Source organism: Clytia hemisphaerica, unplaced genomic scaffold (genome assembly GCF_902728285.1).
Source record: "Clytia hemisphaerica strain Z4C2 unplaced genomic scaffold, Clytia hemisphaerica genome assembly, whole genome shotgun sequence".
NCBI classification, from domain to species: Eukaryota; Metazoa; Cnidaria; class Hydrozoa; order Leptothecata; family Clytiidae; genus Clytia; species Clytia hemisphaerica.
Genome location: NW_027103417.1, coordinates 1,632,248 through 1,654,577, shown reverse-complemented (window position 1 = coordinate 1,654,577; position 22,330 = coordinate 1,632,248). Strand labels below are relative to the sequence as shown.

General features: G+C 33.6%; 4 protein-coding genes across 4 annotated transcripts; 3 read left to right on the top strand and 1 right to left on the bottom strand.

Annotated features, from left to right (window-relative positions):
• Positions 1-923: 923 nt before the first annotated feature.
• On the top strand, positions 924-5,399 carry LOC136797648 (histone deacetylase 6-like). Its single transcript, XM_067054234.1, has 2 exons — positions 924-2,203; positions 2,873-5,399. The coding sequence occupies exons 1-2, from the start codon at positions 968-970 to the stop codon at positions 4,235-4,237; spliced, it is 2,601 nt and encodes an 866-aa protein (XP_066910335.1). The 5' UTR covers positions 924-967; the 3' UTR covers positions 4,238-5,399.
• Positions 5,400-6,317: 918 nt separating this feature from the next.
• Positions 6,318-12,580, top strand: LOC136797743 (WD repeat-containing protein 5 homolog). Its single transcript, XM_067054334.1, has 9 exons — positions 6,318-6,440; positions 7,009-7,129; positions 7,687-7,813; positions 8,690-8,823; positions 9,099-9,181; positions 10,282-10,396; positions 10,658-10,783; positions 11,128-11,292; positions 12,275-12,580. Exons 1-9 carry the CDS (start codon positions 6,349-6,351, stop codon positions 12,425-12,427), a joined length of 1,116 nt encoding a protein of 371 aa, XP_066910435.1. The 5' UTR covers positions 6,318-6,348; the 3' UTR covers positions 12,428-12,580.
• Positions 12,581-13,351: 771 nt separating this feature from the next.
• Positions 13,352-15,430, bottom strand: LOC136797745 (transmembrane protein 230-like). Its single transcript, XM_067054336.1, has 3 exons — positions 15,194-15,430; positions 14,816-14,938; positions 13,352-13,691 (listed from the first exon to the last, which is right to left on the bottom strand). Exons 1-3 carry the CDS (start codon positions 15,260-15,262, stop codon positions 13,554-13,556), a joined length of 330 nt encoding a protein of 109 aa, XP_066910437.1. The 5' UTR covers positions 15,263-15,430; the 3' UTR covers positions 13,352-13,553.
• Positions 15,431-15,444: 14 nt separating this feature from the next.
• Positions 15,445-21,339, top strand: LOC136797744 (large ribosomal subunit protein bL19m-like). Its single transcript, XM_067054335.1, has 5 exons — positions 15,445-15,561; positions 19,381-19,421; positions 19,734-19,867; positions 20,158-20,352; positions 20,661-21,339. The coding sequence occupies exons 1-5, from the start codon at positions 15,477-15,479 to the stop codon at positions 21,004-21,006; spliced, it is 801 nt and encodes a 266-aa protein (XP_066910436.1). The 5' UTR covers positions 15,445-15,476; the 3' UTR covers positions 21,007-21,339.
• The last annotated feature ends 991 nt before the right edge of the window (positions 21,340-22,330 follow it).

Sequence of the window (22,330 nt, the reverse complement as noted above, 5' to 3'; positions counted from 1 at the left end):
ACTTCCAAAATTTAGGGTCGGGTGACTGCAAACCAACAATTTTTAAGCCCAGCCTGGTGTATCATATATTAACTATTCTGTAATTTGGATTTTTTTTTATTTCAAGCATTTTTTCACCTAAACAAATGAAATTAAACAAAAATAGAGCTGAAGTTTTCCTAAACAACTTTACTTTTACTTCTTTAAACAAATTGGAGACCTTTTGAAATATACTGATGGATAAAACCAACATATAATTAAATTAAAGGTTCAATTATCAAAGCCCAAAATCAAAAAAATAAATGACACAAAATTATATAAAACATTTTTTTGAAACTATCTTTATTTTCCTATTCTTTTCTATAATTTTTTTGATTGTTTTTATCCTTATCTTTGATCTAAAAGTATCATAATGTATAGAGTACAATATTATTGGAGCTATATTGTCATCTTTGTGTAGATAGGATATCTTTGAAGTAAAACATAATGTAATTTAGATTTTCATGATTCATGATATTCATGAAGTAATCTTTTATATGGAAGCACCCGAGATAACCCGGAACTAGTGTATAAAAGATTACATCATGAATATCATGAATTGCAAACTACTTAAGGTTTTGTTATTTATGTTTTTGACATTTTCATATTAATGAATCTTATTAAATTGGATTAGATATTAATTTTTTTTTTTCTATATACTTTCATTTTTTATGCTCTACCTTAATTGATTTTTTAAAAAGTTTAGCTTACTTGAATTGCTACTTTTGTCATATCTGTTTTCGAAAGTTTTTAAACTTACAGTGTACAGTGAATTAGTTTGCAACTTTTCTTCCACTTACTTTTCAGTTTTATTTGTCAAGGATTGTAATATTGCTTCTAATCAGACAACCTTTTCTTTTAGTATAACAATGGTTAGAATGTTGCTTTTTTCTGTTTATAGAAAGAAAATAAATACACTCATTAAAAAAAGACAAATAATCAATACAGGATGGCTGAAAAGGAAAAGAAAACTCTTGGTATCAACACAGGTCTTATTTATGATGAACGTATGAGCTCTTATCATTGTGAACTACCGTTCCATATGTATACAGAAGAAAAAACTCATCCAGAATGTCCAGAGAGGATACGTCGAATTTACCAAAGATTGTTGGATCAAAATCTTATTTCTCGATGTGTTGAACTAAAATCCAGATTTGCATCAAAAGAAGAAATTGTTGTCAAACACACAGAGGAACATTACAATTTTATAATGTCATTGTCTGAAAAGGAGAGACATGATCTTGAGATGATGGCTATTGATTTAAATTCAATTTATCTTCACAAAAATCTTACACAAAGTGCTTTATTATCTGCTGGCTGTGCTTTAGAATTAGTTGATCAAATTTTGAAAGGGAATTTACGAAACGGAGCTGCAATCATTAGGCCACCTGGGCATCATGCTACTAGAGAGCAATCGATGGGATTTTGTCATTTTAATAATGTTGCACTGGCTGCTGTGATGGCTATTGAAAAGTATCAACTGAAAAGAATATTGATTATAGACTGGGATGTGCATTATGGTAATGCCACACACCAGATGTTTGACGATGATCCAAGAGTTTTGTATTTTTCTTTGCACAGATACAACTATACAAAATATTGGCCACATCAGACTGAAGCTAATTATGATCATGTTGGAACAGGGCCTGGTAAAGGCTATAATGTTCATGTAGCCTGGAATAAAAGTAAAATCAAGTCTAGTGCTTATTTGTATGCTTTTGATAAACTTTTAATACCAATTCTTGAAAGTTTTGATCCAGAGTTAGTTCTTGTATCTGCGGGATTTGATGCTGGAATTAATGATCCTTTAGGAAAATGTAAAGTTACTCCCTATGGATATGCTCAAATGACTAGAAGATTAATGGACTTTGCTGGAGGTAAAGTTGCAGTTATTTTAGAAGGTGGTTATAATCTTGATACCATTTCAACATCAATGGCAAGTTGTGTGTCTACCCTTCTTGGTGATAAAGAAGAACCAGATCCAGAATTAGATGTTGGAGATTTGCAACCTTCTGATAGTGCATTGAGGTCCATTAGTAATACCTTTTTTGCTCATTTACCACACTGGCAGGCTGCATTAGAACCATTAGAAGAACAGTATAATGAATTGAGATGTTTGTTGGATGAGCGAGAACCGATTGAAGAAGGTATTGACTCCTCAGAAGAAGAGGAGAACGGGGAAATTCAATGAGAAGGGAATAAACTCTAAAATACATATTTCTGTTTTTTTGATTATCAGGGTTATCTTTTTCCAAATTTTTGTCAACAATCAATACAGAGCAGTACAGAGGGGTAAACAATGAAGTATTTATAAATGCCTCTTGCACACCAGCTTTAATTCCAAGCAATATTAATTATTAGCCTCACTGAGAAAAACACTTATTTTTTGGCAGTTTTGCATTTAGTAAGTTTGCTTGAAGAGTTTGAATTGTTTATTCTGTACACACAGTACACTTTACAAGGCTTGAATCTTTGATTAAGCTTAGCTGCATTATTATATTTGTAGTTGTAATTGTTTGAAATCCAGCAAACTCATTGTACTACACATTATTTTAATTCCTCATTTTTTCTAATGTACATATTCAGATAATTTTTTTAGAATTTAGTTTTGTACTTTTTGATATTTTAGCGTTTTTAAAAGAATAGTTACAAGCATTGTTGAAATGTTTCTTTCAAAAGATTTTTCTGTCATAATTATTCTCTAACTTCAAGTTCAGTAAAAATGACTGGTTAAACCTTTTTTCAAATGTTCAAGTTTTCCTTAAATTCTTTATAACTCTTACTCTTGTCTATCTTTACTATATCTATGCAATTACCTTATCTTTATTTCATTAGAGTGACAAATCATTAAAAAAATATTCTGTTTTTCTTCATGTCTGTTGAAGATCTTTCAAAAGCCTTTGATGGCATTTCAATCACCAACGACAATGTCAGAAAGTCTACTGGAAAAAATGATGAAAAACATACCAAAGAACTACAAGTTGTCTCTCAGCCAGATGAAAAGCCATCTTCCAAGACTGGATTGATATACGATGAAAAAATGGCATTATATTCCTGTGAATTTCCACACCCGGAATGTCCCAAAAGAATTACTAGGATTTACCAAAAACTTATTGATGAAGGTTTAACAGAACGTTGTACTGTTTTGAAATCAAGGCCAGCACGTAAAGAGGAGATTATTACTAAACACACCGAGGATCATTATGATTTTATTACGTCTTTGGTTGATATGGATAAAGAAGAGTTGGATCGACTAACTTGTGACTTGAACTCAATTTATCTTCACAAAGATTTGACTGAAAGTGCTTTATTATCTGCTGGTTGTACATTAGAATTGGTTGATCAAATTTTGAAAGGTAATTTACAGAATGGAGCTGCGGTCGTTAGACCACCTGGGCATCATGCAACTAGAGAGCAATCAATGGGGTTTTGTCATTTGAATAATGTTGCACTAGCTGCAGTGATGGCTATTGAAAAGTATCAATTAACTAGAATATTGATTTTAGACTGGGATGTACACTATGGTAATGCCACACACAAAATGTTTGATGATGATCCAAGAGTTTTATATTTTTCCTTACATCGTTATGATCATAATAGTTTTTGGCCAAATTTGGAGGAAGCTAACTATGATTCTGTTGGAATTGGTCCTGGAACTGGCTACAATATGCATGTTGCTTGGAACAAAGGTAAAATCAAGTCGACTGCTTATTTGTATGCTTTTAACAACCTCTTAATACCTGTACTTGAAGATTATGAACCAGAACTGATTTTGATATCAGCTGGTTTTGATGCTGGTGTTGGAGATCCGCTTGGTGGTTGTAAAGTCACTCCATACGGATATGCAGAAATGACCAAAAGATTAATGAAGTTTGCTAATGGTAAGGTAGCACTTGCTCTTGAAGGTGGTTATAATTTAAGTACAATTTCAAGAGCAATGGCTAGTTGTGTTTCAACTCTTCTTGGAGACAATGTAGAACCGGATGTTACTGATAAACCAGGACCACCCTCAGACAGTGCTTTACGATCAATCTGTGATACATTTTTTGCTCATCTGCCATACTGGAAGAACGCACTTGAACCGCTGGAAAAACAATTTAATGAATTAAGAACTTCCCTAGATGAAAAAGATAAAACAGAAAATCCTCCATCGCAGAAGAAATTGAGTTCTTCTTCATCGTCATCTTCTTCATCTTCAGATAATAGTTTTGGAGATTAATTTGTAGGGTTTATATTTCACAAAATTTTATTTATATTAGAACTATTGAACACTGGTTTATTTTTAATGGACCTGATAAATTTCGTTCTCATACGATAAAGTTCTTGTTTTCGATCCAACGTTGATACGATTCTACGTATATTTTTCATAATCCTCAGATAGCTAAGTAGAAATTGGATTTAAATTGGAAAGGGGGTTTAAAATTCCTCACTATTCGTGACTATTCTTTCAAAATGCCCTATACCCTATATGTTTTTGGGTAACATACAGCGAAAAAACCATATAAAAACATGAAAAACTCTTATTTTCATCCCGCCCACCTATGATCTTTCAAACATATTTGTCCTGTTTTTGGTTCAAATTTCTTATTGTTACCCAGACAATTTTAACCGAAATGTGGGAAAAATATTATTGTTTCCTTATGTTATGAAAACCTCTTTTGTTACTGGTCCATGATATATTATGAATATTTAAAGAAATATATTTCATTATACTTTTGTCATTGATATTATGTCATACATATTTGAAAATTTCTACTATTTTTAGCAAAATCTTCCATAGTGAAGGAAAGCCAACAAAAAAAACGTAACACAAAATATGATAGAAATTTGTGCTACACTTTTTCTCAAAGTCAAGCAAGATCATCGTATTTAGATTTAAACTGCTTATAGTAGGGGGCCAAGCCTGGGGTCCCGTGACATCTTTTTTACGACCTAGTCATTTTTAGTCTATTTCAGTTTTGCCTATGACGTCACTATTTTGGTCACAAAGTTTTCCCGGGCCTAATCTGCGTCCTCCCTCTCAAAAATATCTTGTAATATACTGTTCTTTGGAATAAACTAAAAATGGTTAGGTCGTAAAAAAGATGTCACGGAGCCCCAGGCTTGGCCCCCTACTATTATTCATATTTTGATTTTCATTATTTTTAACATTTTGCGAAATATTTTTGCTACTGGAGAGGTATGAAATGTAAAAACTTAAACTATTTTATTAAAACTATAATTTTCTGTTACGTTTCGATAGATATAATAGACTATTTTTTATATTACTTGTTGTATGGAATACAAATTTGTAACATTTTAGAAGTTTATGATAATGTATACAGTATGTTATTCGCAACTATTCGATATACAACTTTGTAACAAGATGACAATCGAAGAACTTGTTTTTAGTGTACCCGTACTTTTTATTCAAAGAACTTTTTTCAATCTCTTAAAATTCTTTTTGACGATATGGAAATTGAACCAATTTTCTTTAATTCACGATATTCAATAAGATGAAGAGTAATTTTTTTCATGCAAATGGTTTTCTCAACCATACAAAATTTTAATTTTGGTATTATTTTTTATCAGCTGAAAGTGCCTAAATTTTGCTCGATTTTTCTTCGTTTTTCCGATTTTCTACTTTTTATTATTTCATAGTTTATTAGTTTATAGAGCTAAGCGAGATTCGAGTAATGACTACAAGTTGATCTCAGTCTAAGTATCTTGTCATAGTGGGTTGGTTGCCCCCTCTTAAATCCCCCCCCCCTTTTTCGAAAAACTTTCGAAGCCTCAAAGTCCCCAATTTCATGCGTTTTTGCCAAAAAATTGAGTCTTTTCTCTAAAAAAGGCATCCTTTTGCACTGTTTTGCTGAAAAATGCATAAAATATGCTATATATTACTGCTTTGAAGCCTGTTTTCCCCAATTAGTTTTGGAAATAGTTTTTTTATGTTTCTCTTTTTATTTCTCAGTTTTTATGGAGTTTTTTAATTAGTATAATCTAAGGAAGCTCGAAGTTGAAATTACTGTAATACTTCAGTGCGGTCTAGAATAGTTGAAATTTGTTTTTATTTTGTATTTTTTCAGATTTTGATTGATAGTTTATTTCCTAAATATATAAAACAAGTATTTTTGGTTTTTGCGATTCTTGCTTGTATTACATTTTAGAAAATATGTTTTTGTAGTTCTTTCGAACAGCATTGTGTAGCTCAAGTTTAATTGCTTTGGGATCCAAAAAACAGATGATATCAGCATAGAACGTTATAGAAAGTAAAGTGGTAAGCTAAGAATAACAAGTTTGTATAATATTTATTCGATTTGTTTTTCAGATTATTGAAAAGAATTCTAAATGAGTACATTGATACATAAACGTTTGAAAGATGCTTTGGAGGTCGGCCATGTGTTGGAGAAAGATCAGAGAAGTGAACAATACATGAGAAGGTATCTTTTTAAAGTTTTATTTTTACATAAGTGTTCTCGTTTCATATCAGACACATATTTCATATCAGGATAGTGTCTGCCTATTGTTATATTGTGCTGATATAAGCAAATAAATGTTTTTCTTTTTCTCTTTCTGATCGATCTTGCTCCACATCTGTGTCAATTCAATATAAAAAGTTTACCTGCAATTATTACTCTCGAGCCCTCTCTTTGAATAGCGCCTGGAGGTATCTAAAATATTTTAAAAAGGTACCATGTACTACCGTAAGGACTGATTTTGGCGAATATTAGGAATTTTGTTTTCGTCAAAATTTCGGCGCCTTAACTTAAAAAGATTTTTGGGAATAGACAGGTAATGGCCTTGAAATTAGCACGCAAAAAAATAATACGATTTTTTTTCTCCTTTTTTTAACGACAAAACGGCTGGTTTTATTGAAAGGGCGGGGTTTTAATTATCACGAATCTTCTTAGTTTGTGTTGATTACATGTCTACTCCGGTCAACTAATTTTCGTGTAAAGATGTAAGTTTGCAACTGAATGCTTAAGATATTAAAATCTACCATTTTAGGTCATTAGAGATCAACCATCATAAAGATTACCACGTTGGCGACGAGAATGGTGTGTTTAGTATCGCCCTCAATCATGATGGTAGCCATGCTGCTATTGGTCTTGGAAGTGGTAGTTTTGCTGTAAGAATTGAAATTGTACTGTTGTTTCTCGATTATACACCTTTTCGACTGTAGTCGCGCAGTCAGGCGCGTGTCACTTTATTATTTATTTACAACTCTAAACTCCATCCAATCCTTTTTTTCACAACTTTTTCTATTGTCTATAGGTGCGAAAAAAAGACTAGAACGGTTTTAGGATGGTAAAATGGACAAAAAATGCCCGCGCGGAAATTGGCGGCTACGGTTGAAAAGGTGTATTGGCTGATGTCTTTTAATTTATGCAATTTACTTGTATTTTTTATGTTGTTATATTGATGGGACATTTGACAGGGTCACATTTATACATTTAATTTCCAGTTTACTCTTATGTACTGGAATTATTTCAGGGGGTCAGTTTGCAACTTTTGGGAAATAAATGGAAGGAAAGTAGTCCTCTTACATCATAAACTATATAACAGTTTGTATATACATAGAGCTTGTGAACAGAGTCATTCGAATCGGCTCAAGAACGATTTCTGGTCTGGAATTTTAACATTTAAATTCTAAATTAGTTTATTGACTCATTCTCCATTGCACAGCTTTACAACAGTCAAAATGAAGAGTGGAAAAAGATTCGACGAGTGCGCACTGACCCAACCGTCAGTTTACCTCTCCTAGCAATGAAATTCTATCCATGTAAAGCGCACAATGCTATCTACACCGGTGGTAAGTGGGTGGCTTTCATTTTGGTTCATGATTGTTAGGAGGACTCAGTTGTGTAGTGGCCATGAACTTTGCTTTCCATGTTAGAGGATTACATTCAACCACAAGTGGTGGTGCTAAAACGATCTTCTGATTACGAACGCTGCAGCCCTTTTCCTTTATTCGGCACCGACGTTCGGCAGTTTTTAGCTAAAAAAGAATAAATTCATACGAAGATTTCGTGCTGGCTGTGTTACTTTTAAAACAAATGTTACTCATTTTAAAGAGAGGGTTTAAGGTTTTCTACGGTAATAAAAGGAGCTTATTTTAGGCAGTGTCTACATGCTGAGTAAGATAAATTAAAGCTACTTTTTTACGCAACGATATCCTACAAACAAGTGAAAGATCGAAAGTTGTTTCGAGATGTGACCTCACATTCTCTATTGCTTTTGTAAACAAAAAAAATACCAAAGTTTATTTCGAGCAAATTTACAATCGAATGTTTTGATTATAAGATGGAAAACGTTTTATTTATTATAAACATAAAAACATTCGAAAGAGTATCAGTAAAAATCCCTTTGTTTGAGGAATGTTTTTTTATTCAATGTATTTTCATTTTTTCAAAACCTTTTTCTAATCTTGTCGCACTTGTTTTTACTACAGCAGCATCATCGGACCTTTCAATCAAAACAAAACCTTTAAAATCGAAATTTTGGAAAAACTGCCTCCAGTTTTTTCCCCAATTTTTTTCTATCCGCCAAGCTACTGGTATAAAGTATCAGATTTTCAAACAAATTACTCTTCTGGAAAACAAGGCCATTTGAAATGTATTTACAATTTACATGCCCTACCAATCTCAACACATTTTTCAACCCAATCACCTTCTTACCTATGTTACAGGATCAGATGGTACGATCAAAGTGTTTAACCTGGACACATTCTCACACAGTGAACGAACAGTTGTGGAGAAGAATAATCAAATCACTTCGTTGGATTTCAGTAATGATGGACTTTATTTTGCCACAGGTGGAAAGGTATCTAAATTACTTTTTTGCTTAAGACACTCCGTTTCATTAAAATGTTGGGCCCCCACCCACTAGAAATGTAGCGAAAATTTCGTCCCTGTTGGGAATGGTACTTTAAGATTTCAGCCCCATCTATCCCTATTTGGATTTCGATTGAGATTTTCATCCGTACTGGCGAAAAAAGTTCCAGCGGGCACTTTTATGTCCATGGTTGGGGTATGTTTGCAATACCCCGTTGAAATTTCGGTACACAGGCTAAAATTGTTTTCTTTTTCTTTTCAAAGGATTGTAGCTTGCGAGTTTATCACACTGACAATTTAAATCTTTCGAGATTATACTCGGGTGCTGACGAGCTTGATTTGGAAGGGTAAGTCACTAGTGAATCAAATTACTTAGAAATGAAAGAACTAAGTTGTTTGTCCTCTTACATGAATACTCTTAGGTTCCAAATAAACGGCCCCCTGCTTGTTAATTTTTCGAACATTTTCCTTTGTTATTTTTTTATTCAGCTGCCAAAGAGAAGGCCCCTTATTTTTCTCTAAATAGCCTGATTTTAGCCTATATTTACCCTATTTTTGGGTTTTCAGAAGTACAATTTTCAACCCCTCCCCGGCAATTAGCCCCCCCGTTTAATTGGAACCTAAGAGAAACTAATTTGTCAGGCAGATGGGGTCACATGATAAAACGCAGTGTTTTCAAAGTTTGCGGTTAATCTTGTACCTTAAAGGGAAGTAATTTTCAGTTGAGAGGGTGTTTTGTTTACAATGGCCTATTTACCCTGAAAAGAACAATTTTATAGGTGATTTTTTAAATCATGAGGATATTCGTGTTTCACGAAATTTAATTTCGCGAATTTGTCGAAAAGCAACGAAATTTGATTCCGCGAAAATTTGTTCCCTTAAGGTTTGGCAGTTGCTTTGAATAGATATGAACTTTCTAATCCCCAAACCATCAACCAGACACATGATTTCTTTATTGGACACATCCGGAAACATTCCTTTTTTTGATGACTTCGCAAGCAAAACAAAAGTTTTTTTGAAATAAAATATGGAAATACTTCAAACCAATCGACGTGGTTCTTGACGTAGATTGATTTGAAAAATTGCTAAAAGTTATCATGGTTTTAAATTATGATAACGCTATAATTCCGCTGTTTTTAAATCGATTATCTTGAGTTACGTTGAAAAATCTTATGCTTTTTGACGTAGCTACAACGTTCGTAATAACTTTACAAGGAAAATTCGTTCTCAGCGCACGGTATTGTTAGGCTGCCACTAAAAAAATCGAACAAGCTCCTACCAAAACTATTTGCCACGAGAGACATTTTAGGCCTCTGAAACTAGTTTTAACATTCGAATAGCTTAACTAAATAAACGTTAAAAAATAGTATTGCAGTATAGTAGTATTATGCGATTGTTTTATCCTCGTGGCTTAAAGTGTTAAAATATTTGAAATTTACAATTCTAGGTCAGGCCATGACTTATCCATCGCATCCGGCCATTCCAAAAAGATCTTTGTTATCAAATTTCATCCCGAAGATCGAAATGTATTCCTGTCTGCAAGCTGGGACCGAACTGTCAAGGTAAGAGTTTTTGTGAAGAAATGAAGAGTCTGGACATAGTATTCCTTGAAACATGTTTTTCTTCTATAGGCATAACATTTATAAGCATGTACAGGCCAAGTTTTTTCACACCATAACAATTAACATGATGACATGACGATATTAGACGGACTATACATAAACTTGTCCCCTTGATTCTGGAAGACTTACTTAATTGGACATTTCATGCCCTCGTAACATTTTTGTACTTCATAAGATAGTTCACGATCTTTCTCCGTTTAGATCTGGGATTTGAGAACGGAGTACGCCGTGCGCACAATTAATGGTCCTTACGTATGCGGTGACGGTGTAGATCTTTTCCAAGGGAAAATTGTTAGTGCGTCGTGGAAAGCCCAAGATGCCTTGCAGGTAAATTTTTTATGTCATCCCTTATTGCTGAACCACCAGTACTCACGTTCTTAACTATTTGTTAATTAACCACGTAGGTCTATATAGAAGTAGGTTTACAGGATGTTTTCAGGGGAATCAGAATTTGCCTATTTTTCGACTCTTAATAGGACTGAGATTTAATTTTTCTGATTTTTCAAACCCTTACAGGGACTGGCAGGTTTCAAAAAGGCACCCTAAGGGTGGCACATACACGTACCTTCACCTGCTTGCCTAAGTACCCCCCCCCCGGATAATAGACCCTGTCTATTTCAAACCTTTTATTTGAATCCTAATTTAATTGTATTCATACTTTTTATGATCAGCTTTGGGATTACGGTAGTGGTAAGCTGATTTCCACATTGAACTGGCCTACAACAAACAGACGTGGAGAGTATTTGTATTGTGCAAGGTTTTGGGATAACAGCCATGTAGTGGCTGGTGGAAGTGGAACGAACGATCTGAAAATGATTAATATCACTTCGAATGAGGTAATATTTTTTATCGAAAGAATATTTCTATATGTCCTTTGTTTACCAGGTGATCTCGAGAATTTCCAGGGTATTCAGTTGCTTATCCAATTTTGATACAGTGCCTCTTCTAATTAGCGCTTTTTCTAAATTTTAACTTTTCGATAGATTGTTTACTCTTTCGCACTTGTAATAAGGAAGTTTGAAGCTATCGAAATGAGCATATATTTTAAGTATGAAAATCCGCAAAAACTATGAACTATGGTACATAGAAAGTATATTGCTTTTAAATACTAAAAATCCTTATAATGAGTGAAGTTTTAAATTAAGATTCTGGATGATAGATAAAGAAATTATTCAATTCCTAATTTCACGTTAAGTTTGACGAAAGCTTATTATCTTTTTTGCTGGAAAAAGTGATGAGACAAAAAACATATACAGTACATCGCATTTTTTGGCAAGATTTTCTAAAATTAGTACTCGCAGCTCATAAGGTACTTTAAGGGCAGAAACTTTCGCCAGACCGAAAAGTCGCGAAATTTCGTGGATCTAAGTTTCGCGATTTTTACTTTTTGAAGAAAATTTACGGAAGAAACTTTCGCGGTTTTTGTGAATGTTCAATTCTAGTAGCAATAACTTTCGCGAGTGGCTAGGGAAAGTGAATAAAAAATTATTTCAAATCTCATTTTTTTTCTTCAATCGAAAGAGTGATATGCTAATAAATGAAAGATAAACTATTTGCACTTCTTCCTCTCATTCCAAATCCTAGTCACTGCGATAACATCGATAATATCGACTCTCCTCGGCTTTCAAAACTTGGAAAAAACTTTCGCGATTTTTAGGAAAATTTCATTTTTCGCGAAATTAACTTTCGCGAATTTCTTGTTTAATTTCTTACCTGGCAGAAACTTTCGCGAAAAAATGCCGAAAACGCGAAAAACGCGAAAGTTTCTGCCCTTAAAGTGAATAAAAACAAAAATTATAATGATTTTTTTATTATCAGGTTGCAGGTGAAATTTCTGGTGATGGGCACCCAGTACAAGCAGTGGAAGTCTTGGAACAAAAGAACATGTTAATATGTGGTACAAGTGTAAATACGTTAAAAACAGCCATTATTACCGATGACGATGCAGAAGCTGACGTTCTATTGTATTGATTGGTGTCTGATATTCCCAGTGCAATAATTTTTCCCCTTTTTAACTCTTTTTGGGAACAGGGGTCTAACTTCGAACGTTGATGGTGAAAAACCTTCCCCTCCAAAGAGTTCGCAGTTACGTGACAAAATAAATGTCCATCCAAGTGACTAAATTCTACCTTATTGGTATATATTTTCGCGTGTTACAAATTTTCGCGAATCGCGAAATTTTTTGGAAAATACGTGTTTCGCGTGTATTAAATTTCGCGATTGCCGACTTCTGGAAAATTTTCGCGTGTATTAAATTTCGCAATTCACTAAACTAGGTATTTTCAGAAAGTGGGAATATAAAGCAAGAAAAAGACTGATTTTGCTTGAAACACAACGTTTTTGATGTAAAAATACTAACAAAATACTAAAAAAAAAATTTTCGCCTGTATTTAATTTGGCGATTTTGTAATTTTGAAAAATTTAAACAGTATTAAATTTCGCGAAAATGGACCCAAAAACTCGCGAAATTAAGTACCCACGAAAATTTGTAACACGCGAAAATATATACCAATAAGGAACCCTTCTCTGAGTTTTCCCTAACTATGTAAGTTAATATATTGACATTACTAAACAATTATTAGGGGAGGGTAAAACAGTTTAATAAATAAGAAATTACAAAATTATGTTTTGGGGGTAATTTACGTAATTTCATCTAGAATCATCAAAATGTGCGTTTTATTTGTCTTTCTTCGTAAATTCTTGAATTTATACCAATTTTTAATCAAACTTCTAGGTTAAGTAAAACGGACACTTTATTATTGCAATTCACAAATTTCAAATATTTTGTTGTAAAAATTAAATAGTTGTATATTTTGTACATATTTGAAAAACTCTAATATATATTTTTGTATGGGTGTATACAATTGAAAATGTTAATAGATTTACTTGCAAAAGATTCACATTATCAGACTATTGTCTTTACAAGCCCTTGAAAATATTTCATTCCAGTTTCTTCATTGTTTTATAGATATTTGTCTTCCCATATCTCTCCCCCAGTCGATACCTGCATATTAAAGGGATATTCAATAGCATTTTAAACGAAACGGATTCTTCGAGGCAAATTACTCTTAAAAACAGACGTTTTTACATAGCGTAATTAATCGAAATCTGGTATGTCAGTGAACGAATATCCTCTGTAACCTTTCCAAGCATAAAAAGCAATTCGAACATGATAAGAGCCAGGGATGAATAAAAGAGCTCCAAGAATGATAACTGGATATGTTCTGTCATGGTACTGAAAAATAAAAAAATTAAGAGATAAAAAAGAAAATAAAGCACTCTATTATATGGGCGCTAGAAATAGATTCACTCAGATTCAAAGTTTTGGGATGAGCTGGAGTTTTTACAAGATACTTCACTAATTGGTCATTTAAAGTGATAGAGATGACGCGTTCTTTAGAAAAAGTAATGAGATTCTTTTATTACATCTTAACGACCAACCAAATCAAACAAGAGCTTGTAAAAACTCCAGCTTGTCCCAAAGTTTTAGAGCTGAAGAAAATTAAACACTTCTAGGGCATTTTTCAAAGAAGTTTTAGGGAATTTACTCTTAGGTGTCAAATAAACGGGGGGGTTCGAATAAACGGGGTGGCTGGAAAATTTTCGAAATTTTAATAAACGGGGGGACCTAATTGCCGGGGGGGTTGGCAATTGTACTTCTGAAAACCCAAAAATGGGGTAAATATAGGCTAAAATCAGGCATTTTGGAGCAAAATAAGGGGACTTCTTTTTGCCAACTGAAAATATTCTTAAAAATTAATAAACGGGGTGGTCCTAATAAGGTCCGGGCGGGTTGGAAAATTTTCGAAAAATTAACAAGCGGGGGGGCCCGTTTATTTGGCACCTAAGAGTAGGTTACACTGAGAAATTATTTTGAGATTTCTAAAACATTTTTTAACAGTTTGTAACTATTGTTTTCGCAATAAACACGGCCTTTTTTTCCTGTAAGGCGAGACCAATTTGATTAGTTGCTTTACGGGCCCGACCGACCCTGAAATTCCGAAAATCGAAATAAAAATAAAACTGATTTTGGTAACAAATTTTTACTTTCATTGCTTTACAGACTGCCAATTTTCAAAATTTTGGTAGTTTTTCCAAGGTTTTGAGAATTTTATGTCTTTTATGTCTTTTATTTTTTATTTATTAAGCATTTTTGTCAAGATGTAGCAGTTTTTGCTGCCTTTTTAGGCAATTATATGTTTAACATTCTACTTTTATTTTTATTTTTTCGCCGACCAATCGATCCTCTTTTTTGGGTAGCTTGGCCCGTAAAACAACAAATTAAATTGACCTCGCCTAAGACAAAACTAAACCATAAAATGTCCTATCATGATTGTTATTTCATAAATTGGATTATACCTTGACATCAAAATAACCGGTGAATAATAACGAACCAATGGTCAAAAGGAGGGTACCAAGAGTGAACAAGAATATTGCTAATCCGATTGCTTTGTAAGGTATTTTTGGAGGTGGTTCTCTAAACTGTAAAAATAAGGGACAGAAATTATAAAAAAGATATATAGATATAAAGATGAGAATCAAAAGAAGTTAAAATAAATATACAATTGACAAAGACTTCGGAAATCTGCTTTGATGTAGGCACTAAAAGAAATCGTTAAACACGGACACGGATTATGTACTAGATAGGGCTGAGTAGGTAGGAGGAATAAAATAAAAGATAGAAGAGAGAGAAAAATATAGATTGATTTATAAAAGAAATAAGATTTGTGCACTTACTTGAGCATCAATGAAGCCATCATCATTCTTATTAATCCTATGATATCTTACACTAGGTCTAGAGGCCATGATCTGTGTGAAAATTAGGTCTGTATCAACCAAAGTTATCACAAATTTTCAAGATTTCTGCCTGTTGTAAACTAACCACAGCTGCTGAAAATACTGATTGGACTGACAAGGAACCACTTTCGTTTTCAAAGCTGCCATTTTAAAACAATTAAAGCGCTCTACGCCCTTTGTTTCGAAATTGACCGCCATCGGGCGGGTAAAAATTATTTTCAAAATGGCGACATGTACAGCGACATGTGCATTCAAAAATTTGAGAACATCCAGGATACTTTTAACCCAAAGCACGAGAAGCATTTCAGGTAAGTTGATTTTACATCATTGTATTGCTTCTTCATTTGCCTTTTGTGTCTTTTTGATAATTCCTTTGAACATCAGAGACAGACTCCCCTCACTCTCAGTCAGGTACAATAATGGAAGCTTTTTTCAAATCTGGGGGGGTACGATGGCAAATGAGAAAATTTAACCGATTTTACCAATGAACTGATATCCACTTTTAATGCTTTATACTGGAATTGGCCTACTTACTATTGGAATGCCCTTAAATTGAACTACCTGTACATTGAACATAACATATGCCTTCACCCACTTTTTTAAGGCCATATCATCATCATCATACCGTTACATCAAAATGCCTCGAAAATGTCAATATGAAAATTGCGTAATCAGAGAACATATGTCTCGCTCATTATAAAAAGGCTGAGAAAAACTTTCAATAATTGGATTGTAACATCGAGTTAAGTCTCTTTTGTTAAGTCACCAGGGGGTAAATAAAACATACCTTGATACATTTATTTATCGTTCGTTTCAACTTGACGATTCGTTTCAAACTCAGCCTCCTAAATATTTGGGGTAGGTAAAATATGTTCAAAGAAATTCATACTTTTCCAACCCGGCGAATCTTTAAAAAAGAAGCGAACAATAAAATATACAGTAATTACCCTTTCCAAATAATCCTCTTCGGTGGCGAGCGTAGTCTACTCTGACAGTTCCATCAATATGCCAAAAACATTTTGTTCAACCACTTTCACTTCAAGGTAGGCCACCATAGAATGAACTTCCTTTTATAGGATGAACCATATTCATGTGGTTTTCAGCCTGCACTCCATCACAGAGCCTATTTGAGATATTTTTACTAACTAGCCCAGAGAAAAATTTTAAACCTTTATTATTTGAATGCATGCCTTTTTAATACTCAAATATAAAAAAATTAAAAAATTTTAACTTGGTCATTAGTCAAAAAAGTCATTAAAATTGATTAGCCTCTGCGATGGAGTGCAAGGCTGAAAGCCACATGAATATGTTTCATCATATAAAAGGAAGTTCATTCTATGGTGGCCTATCTTGAAGTGAAGGTGGTTGAACAAAATGTTTATGGCATATTGATGGAACTGTCTGATGTAATTGTAAAATTTATGTGGTGGGAGTTTGAGATAGTAATGTAATGTTGTTTGGGGAATTATGAAGTTCTCTGGAATTTCGATTGCATTTATTCAGGTTGATTTTTTATGACTTCTAATGGTACTTTTTCTAACGAGTTTGATTACTCTGTTCTCACACTTATGTCTTTTTTTTTGCGTCATTTTCCGTGATTACTTTTATTTATATTTTTAAAGACAGGTAAGAAGGCATATTGATGTAACTGTCATAACGCTATAGACAGTTAGTCACACTAGCGTCCCGCCAAAATGCTTGACTCGCAAGCAAAAAAATGCGCCGCAAAACTTCTAAAGGGATTCATGAAAAAATAACCCGGCGCTTTGTGATGAAATTAACATTTTCAAAAAACTATGACACGTGCGTTTGGTTTGGGAATGCGAAACACGAACGCGAACTACCCATGTCTAAACTTTTCAAGTATATCTCCAGAACTAACAGATTTTTTGAAATTCTGTAAAAAGGTACAAGTTATATACTGAATAGTTTTACTATGTTCTGTGAAAAAATTTTTCACTGTTTCTGATCCTAAAGTGCTATTTTTTGGTAAAAGCTATGCAATTTATGTTTGGATTTCTAGAAAGCTTACCCATTCATTGTCAATACATTTTTTATTTGAAAGTAATCTCTTCATGGAATAGAAAGATAATAGTCAAATCTTGTAGGGTCATTTTTCAAAAAAATTTTGCCAAATTCGATTTTCGCATTTCGCCATTTTACCCTACGCAAACGCACGTGATGAGAGATTGCCTAAAATTTGAGCCATAGATGAAAAAATTTGAGCCAAGCCAACCTTGACAACTAATTTGAAGATCAACTTCCCAAGAAAAAGATCTACAGGGGAGACGGAACCCACCTAGATCTGCGCACCGCTGGATAGGCTATTTCCCCAAAACTTTGCCGGACCTCAAACACTGACCTATTTACATGTGCATAATTATTTTTACTTTAACGTATAAACAAGGCCTTAAAAATTGAAGTGCTGTCTCAGGAATTGAATCACAAAAAAAGTCAAGAATCAAATAAATTGGACATCCGTTGAAATCGAACTCGGAGCCCCATGCATATGAGACAGACGTTCTAAAACCGCTTGAGCTAACCACGCTTTGAAAGTAGTGAACTGGTAAGAAAGAAAAAGGAAAGAAAGAATCGAGAAGAAAATTAATTCCCGCTTTGATCTTATTATCGAAACAAAAGGATCAGTAATGCCGAAATTCCTTTCCACACGTCAGCAATCTACTTTTTATAAATAGCTTAAGGGAAGAAATTTTTGCGAGAAGAAATTTTTGCGGAAGAAATTTTTGCGGAATTTAATTTCGCGAATTTGGGCGTAATTCGCGAAATTAAATTCCACGAAACACACCAAAATTGATAAATCGCGAAATTAAATTCCGCGAAATTCGATTTTTTTTCTTCTTCTTTTATTTTGCTGTTTTTGACCAGGTATTACCAAAAAGATGGACACAATTGATTTTTAAGCATTATAACGTGTATTTTTTATCAAATATAAACAAATATAAACAACTCCGTGATGCTTAAAAGTTAATCTAAGTTGATAAATTATTCTCAATCGCGAAATTAAATTCCGTGAAACTTTTAAAATCGGCTCATTCGCGAAATTAAATTCCGCAAAATTTGCCATTTTGAAACTCTGATTCGCGAAATTAAATTCCGCGAAAATTTCTTCCCTTAAGGTAGAAAACCTAGATTGTAAGGAAGATTCTAAAAAAAATAGCTGTTTTCTTAGACGACTACGTTAATACACTAATCAGATTAAATTTTGTGAGATTAAATTTCGCAAGCGAAAAAAAATCACGAAATTTTGTGAGTCACAGTTTTGAAAAATTTTGGGTGGATTTAATTTCGCAAATAAGCTTGAAAACAGCTGAAAAATAGCCATTTTTTGCCACAAATGCAGACTTTAGACTGGTTTTTTCTGCCGAAAATGTGATTTTTGAAATTTTATGGTGGATTTAATTTTGTGAGTTAGGAATCTCACGCGTTTTTGCGAGTTTTAATTTCGCAAAAATGGCAAAAATCTCACAAAAGTTAATCCGATTGAAGTATGGCCCAAACATCAACATCTTTTTTAGGCCCAAACATGGCCTGAACATCATTCACCACAGCATTACAACACAACTGCCCTGCGCAGCCAGTCTAGTCTTGAAACTCCTATATCAGGATTAGAAACTAGGCTAGTCTTATCTTCTTTTATCTTTCCCTTTGCAACTTTTTTATCGGCATTTGGCCGATAAGTTTTAAACCCCCTCCCCCTTGCTCTTATCAGCCAACATTTTTTAAAACAAAGTCTTACCTTGAATACAATTTTCTTTTACTCACTCCGCCATCTTTTTCATGTTGCTAACCCGCCCTGATGTCAAAAATTGAAACAAAATTTAAAATGATGTGATGTGACATTTTAAAAGAAAAGACTAAAGAAATAGCGCGCAGACCAATGGCAATGAAAGACAAATACTTTAGCAACGCTACCTCCAAAAAGTCCCAAGTTTGTTCTTGGAGGCGAGAGTTAGTTGAAGTTCTGCTTTCAAGTGGAATTATGGAAGAAAGAACAAGAAAATTGGTTGAAAATTATTTTTGTCCCAATACTAACTTTTTTTATTGGTATATATGTAGCTTTTCTCAAAGTCTGTTTCTCATAAAACTCATGAAAACTTTATTTTTAGGAAGAAGGAATACACATGATTCATTGACTAATACTAAAAAGGTTTGTACATCTGTTTTTTTTTGTATCTTTAAAATATTTAGAGATTTAAAAATACATATGATAATATGTAAACAATACCTGAATCAATTTAAGCAAATCAAACTTTGAGCAGAAAATCCATTGAAGTTTGATAGTTGAACAGAACTTGAGGATAAATGAAACAAATTAAGGCTAATCTGGGCTAATAATATGTTTGGTCCAGGTTGTATCCTTGTAAAAGAATCAATATAAATGATTAATAAAGAAAATTATCACTATGACTCAGTCAATAAAGATTTGCTGGTAAGATATTCCTCTTTCTTGTAATTTCAGGATCCCTTTTATCCTGTCAAGAAGCTTGTTGAGAATTATTTGGAGAAAACAAGTCCCATTTTAGATTATGGTTCAATTTATGAAAAATATCCACATGCAAAAAAAGCTTTGATTGGTCAGGAACCAGAAAGAAGGTATCATTTTTTTTAACCGGTGTATTTCTTTTACCTTCCCTAAGTCTCAAAGGATTACAAATTAAGGGTCGCAAATTTTTCTTTTTGGGTCTTTTTAAGGGTACGAAAACCATAAAATTCAAAAAATAAGAGTAAATGTTTTCAGTCTTTTTAAGGGATGGTTTTCAGAGGTTCGGTTGCCGCATACCCAACAACATTCCCCAATCTTCGGTAGCTCACCCCCCACCATATGTTAAAAATCTTTTGGTTCTAAGCAATAGAGTTTTGAATTTTTTCTAATCTTTTCACAGAATGGTATGGGAGGAGCAGGACTGTTCGCAATCCTTTCCTGAGTCACCAGAAGCAGCTAATCTGGACCTTCTGAATTACCTCGAACAACGTGATATGTGGCAACGCCATCAAAATCTTGAAATTCCAAAGTTTTGCATCGGTAGCATTGTCGCGGTAACCAGGGCTGACCCCTATGCACCTGAAGGATGGACCAGGTTAGTTAGGCTACTTTACTGAAATATTGTGTATTTTGAATTCAGTCATTCATTTCTAATAATAAGGGGCTTGTACCGTTGGTTTTAGTAACTTTAATGCCGATAATTTTCAGATGGTTTTTCTTCAACGCATTCCTTGGCCCTTCAAACATTGTTATGAGAAAATCAAAGTAAATCTTACAAAATAAGTTTCTATATTGATCCATAAGAAATTTTTGACGGGGTAACCTTGCACAATATTCTGATTTTACTTTCGAAAGGTGCTCTCGTACATTTTAAAATAAAAAACTTGCATTTCATTTTAATAGGTTTGTTGGACTATGCATAAACAAGAATATATCGCAAAATAACAAAGGATCGAATTTTATACTGAGAAACGTAATCCAAGGACAGCCTTTAGAAATCCAATATCCAATTTATAATCCTCTCATCCAAAAAATCGAAGTGTTACGTCATCAACGCTGGGAGAACGAAAAGCCTGGATACGGGTTACGATTTTTAAGAGACCTACCACCTCAGTATAGTACGGTGGATAGTAAAATGGAAGCAGAGCCTTATACAGATGAGCCAAGTGTACGCCAATGGACTCAAGAAGATAAAGACACTTTAGTGAAATGGTTTAATGATATATTTGAATCACGTAGACGACGGTAGCTTTAGAGAATTTTTATTTTGAGATTTGGAATTGCTGAAACTTTTATACGATGGACTGATATCACAATCGGTTCGATCGACAATCTGCGATAATCTGATATTGAATGACAAAATGTGAACTTGTAATGTTTTCATTGCTTGGTTCACTGCTTTATAAAACCTACGTTTCAGCATCCTAGGCAATACTGTTTTTTGATAAATTGTACAGACATAAGAAAGATATAACATGTTTCAAAAATAACTGGAAAGGATGCTTGTAAGATAAATTAATCGTTTTAAAAGATAACTTTTCTTCAATGGAAATAAAATGGGTCTCACCGTCAATGTATTGCAGCAACACAAGGTGTCAAAGGACTCTGATCTAACACTGTCAAAGCTAATAGGCTACCGTATTACTTCGAATGCCCGGGCGTTTATTTAATTTTTCCGATTTTAGGAGGGGCGTTTATTCGAGGGGGGCGTTTAAAGGAAGGGGACGTTTATTGAATTATTTTAGTCTATAGTCGAATATTTAGAGCAAATATACCCTTTGTTTTAGTTCTTTATCAGGATTTTAGTGCAAAATTTCTTTGGCTCAACGACCAAAATTGCATCGAAAACTGCTCTGGTTACAAGAAATGACTAAAATCTTCATTTTCAAACCCAGTTAACACTGGTATTGAAGTATTAAAGTCACAAGTTTCTAATAAACGCCCCTATCCTAAAGGATTCGACTTTCCGAAGAGGGCGTTTATTTGAGGGGGGGGTTTATTAAATAATTTTTCTTTTAGGAGGGGCGAAGTATTACGGTATATAGGTGAATATCCTTTGTACTCTCTTCTTCTATTCTTTGTAATCTCTTGCCCGTGTCGTTTTCACACAAATACTGGATTTCAAGTAATATTTACCACTACAATTTTGAAATGAGCCCTTTAAGGGTCTGTTTTTGCAAAATTATTGTCAGGGAAAGTCATACGACTCGAAATAATCCTATGAAGAACAATGCCGCCAGAAAAGCTTTATTTTTTGAAAATTAGATTTATTTGTTGTACTAAAGTTAACATTACCCCCTCACTCTTTCGCAGACCATACTTATGTACTTTACATCAACTTTAATCAGATCAAATTAAGTCATGAAAACTATTTTTCTGCCCGGTTAAAAAAACGTTTTAGGGTGTTTTGGGGAAAAGTGAATGTCTTCTTCATTGCCCAGCCATGGCCAGCGAATTTATATTGCCCCCCCCCCAATCCAAATGGCTCATCGGGGCCCATAGTTAAACATTCCAAATAATTAGCCACATTCGAAAATTCTTAAAAAATTTGAAGAGCCCATTTACATTGCAAA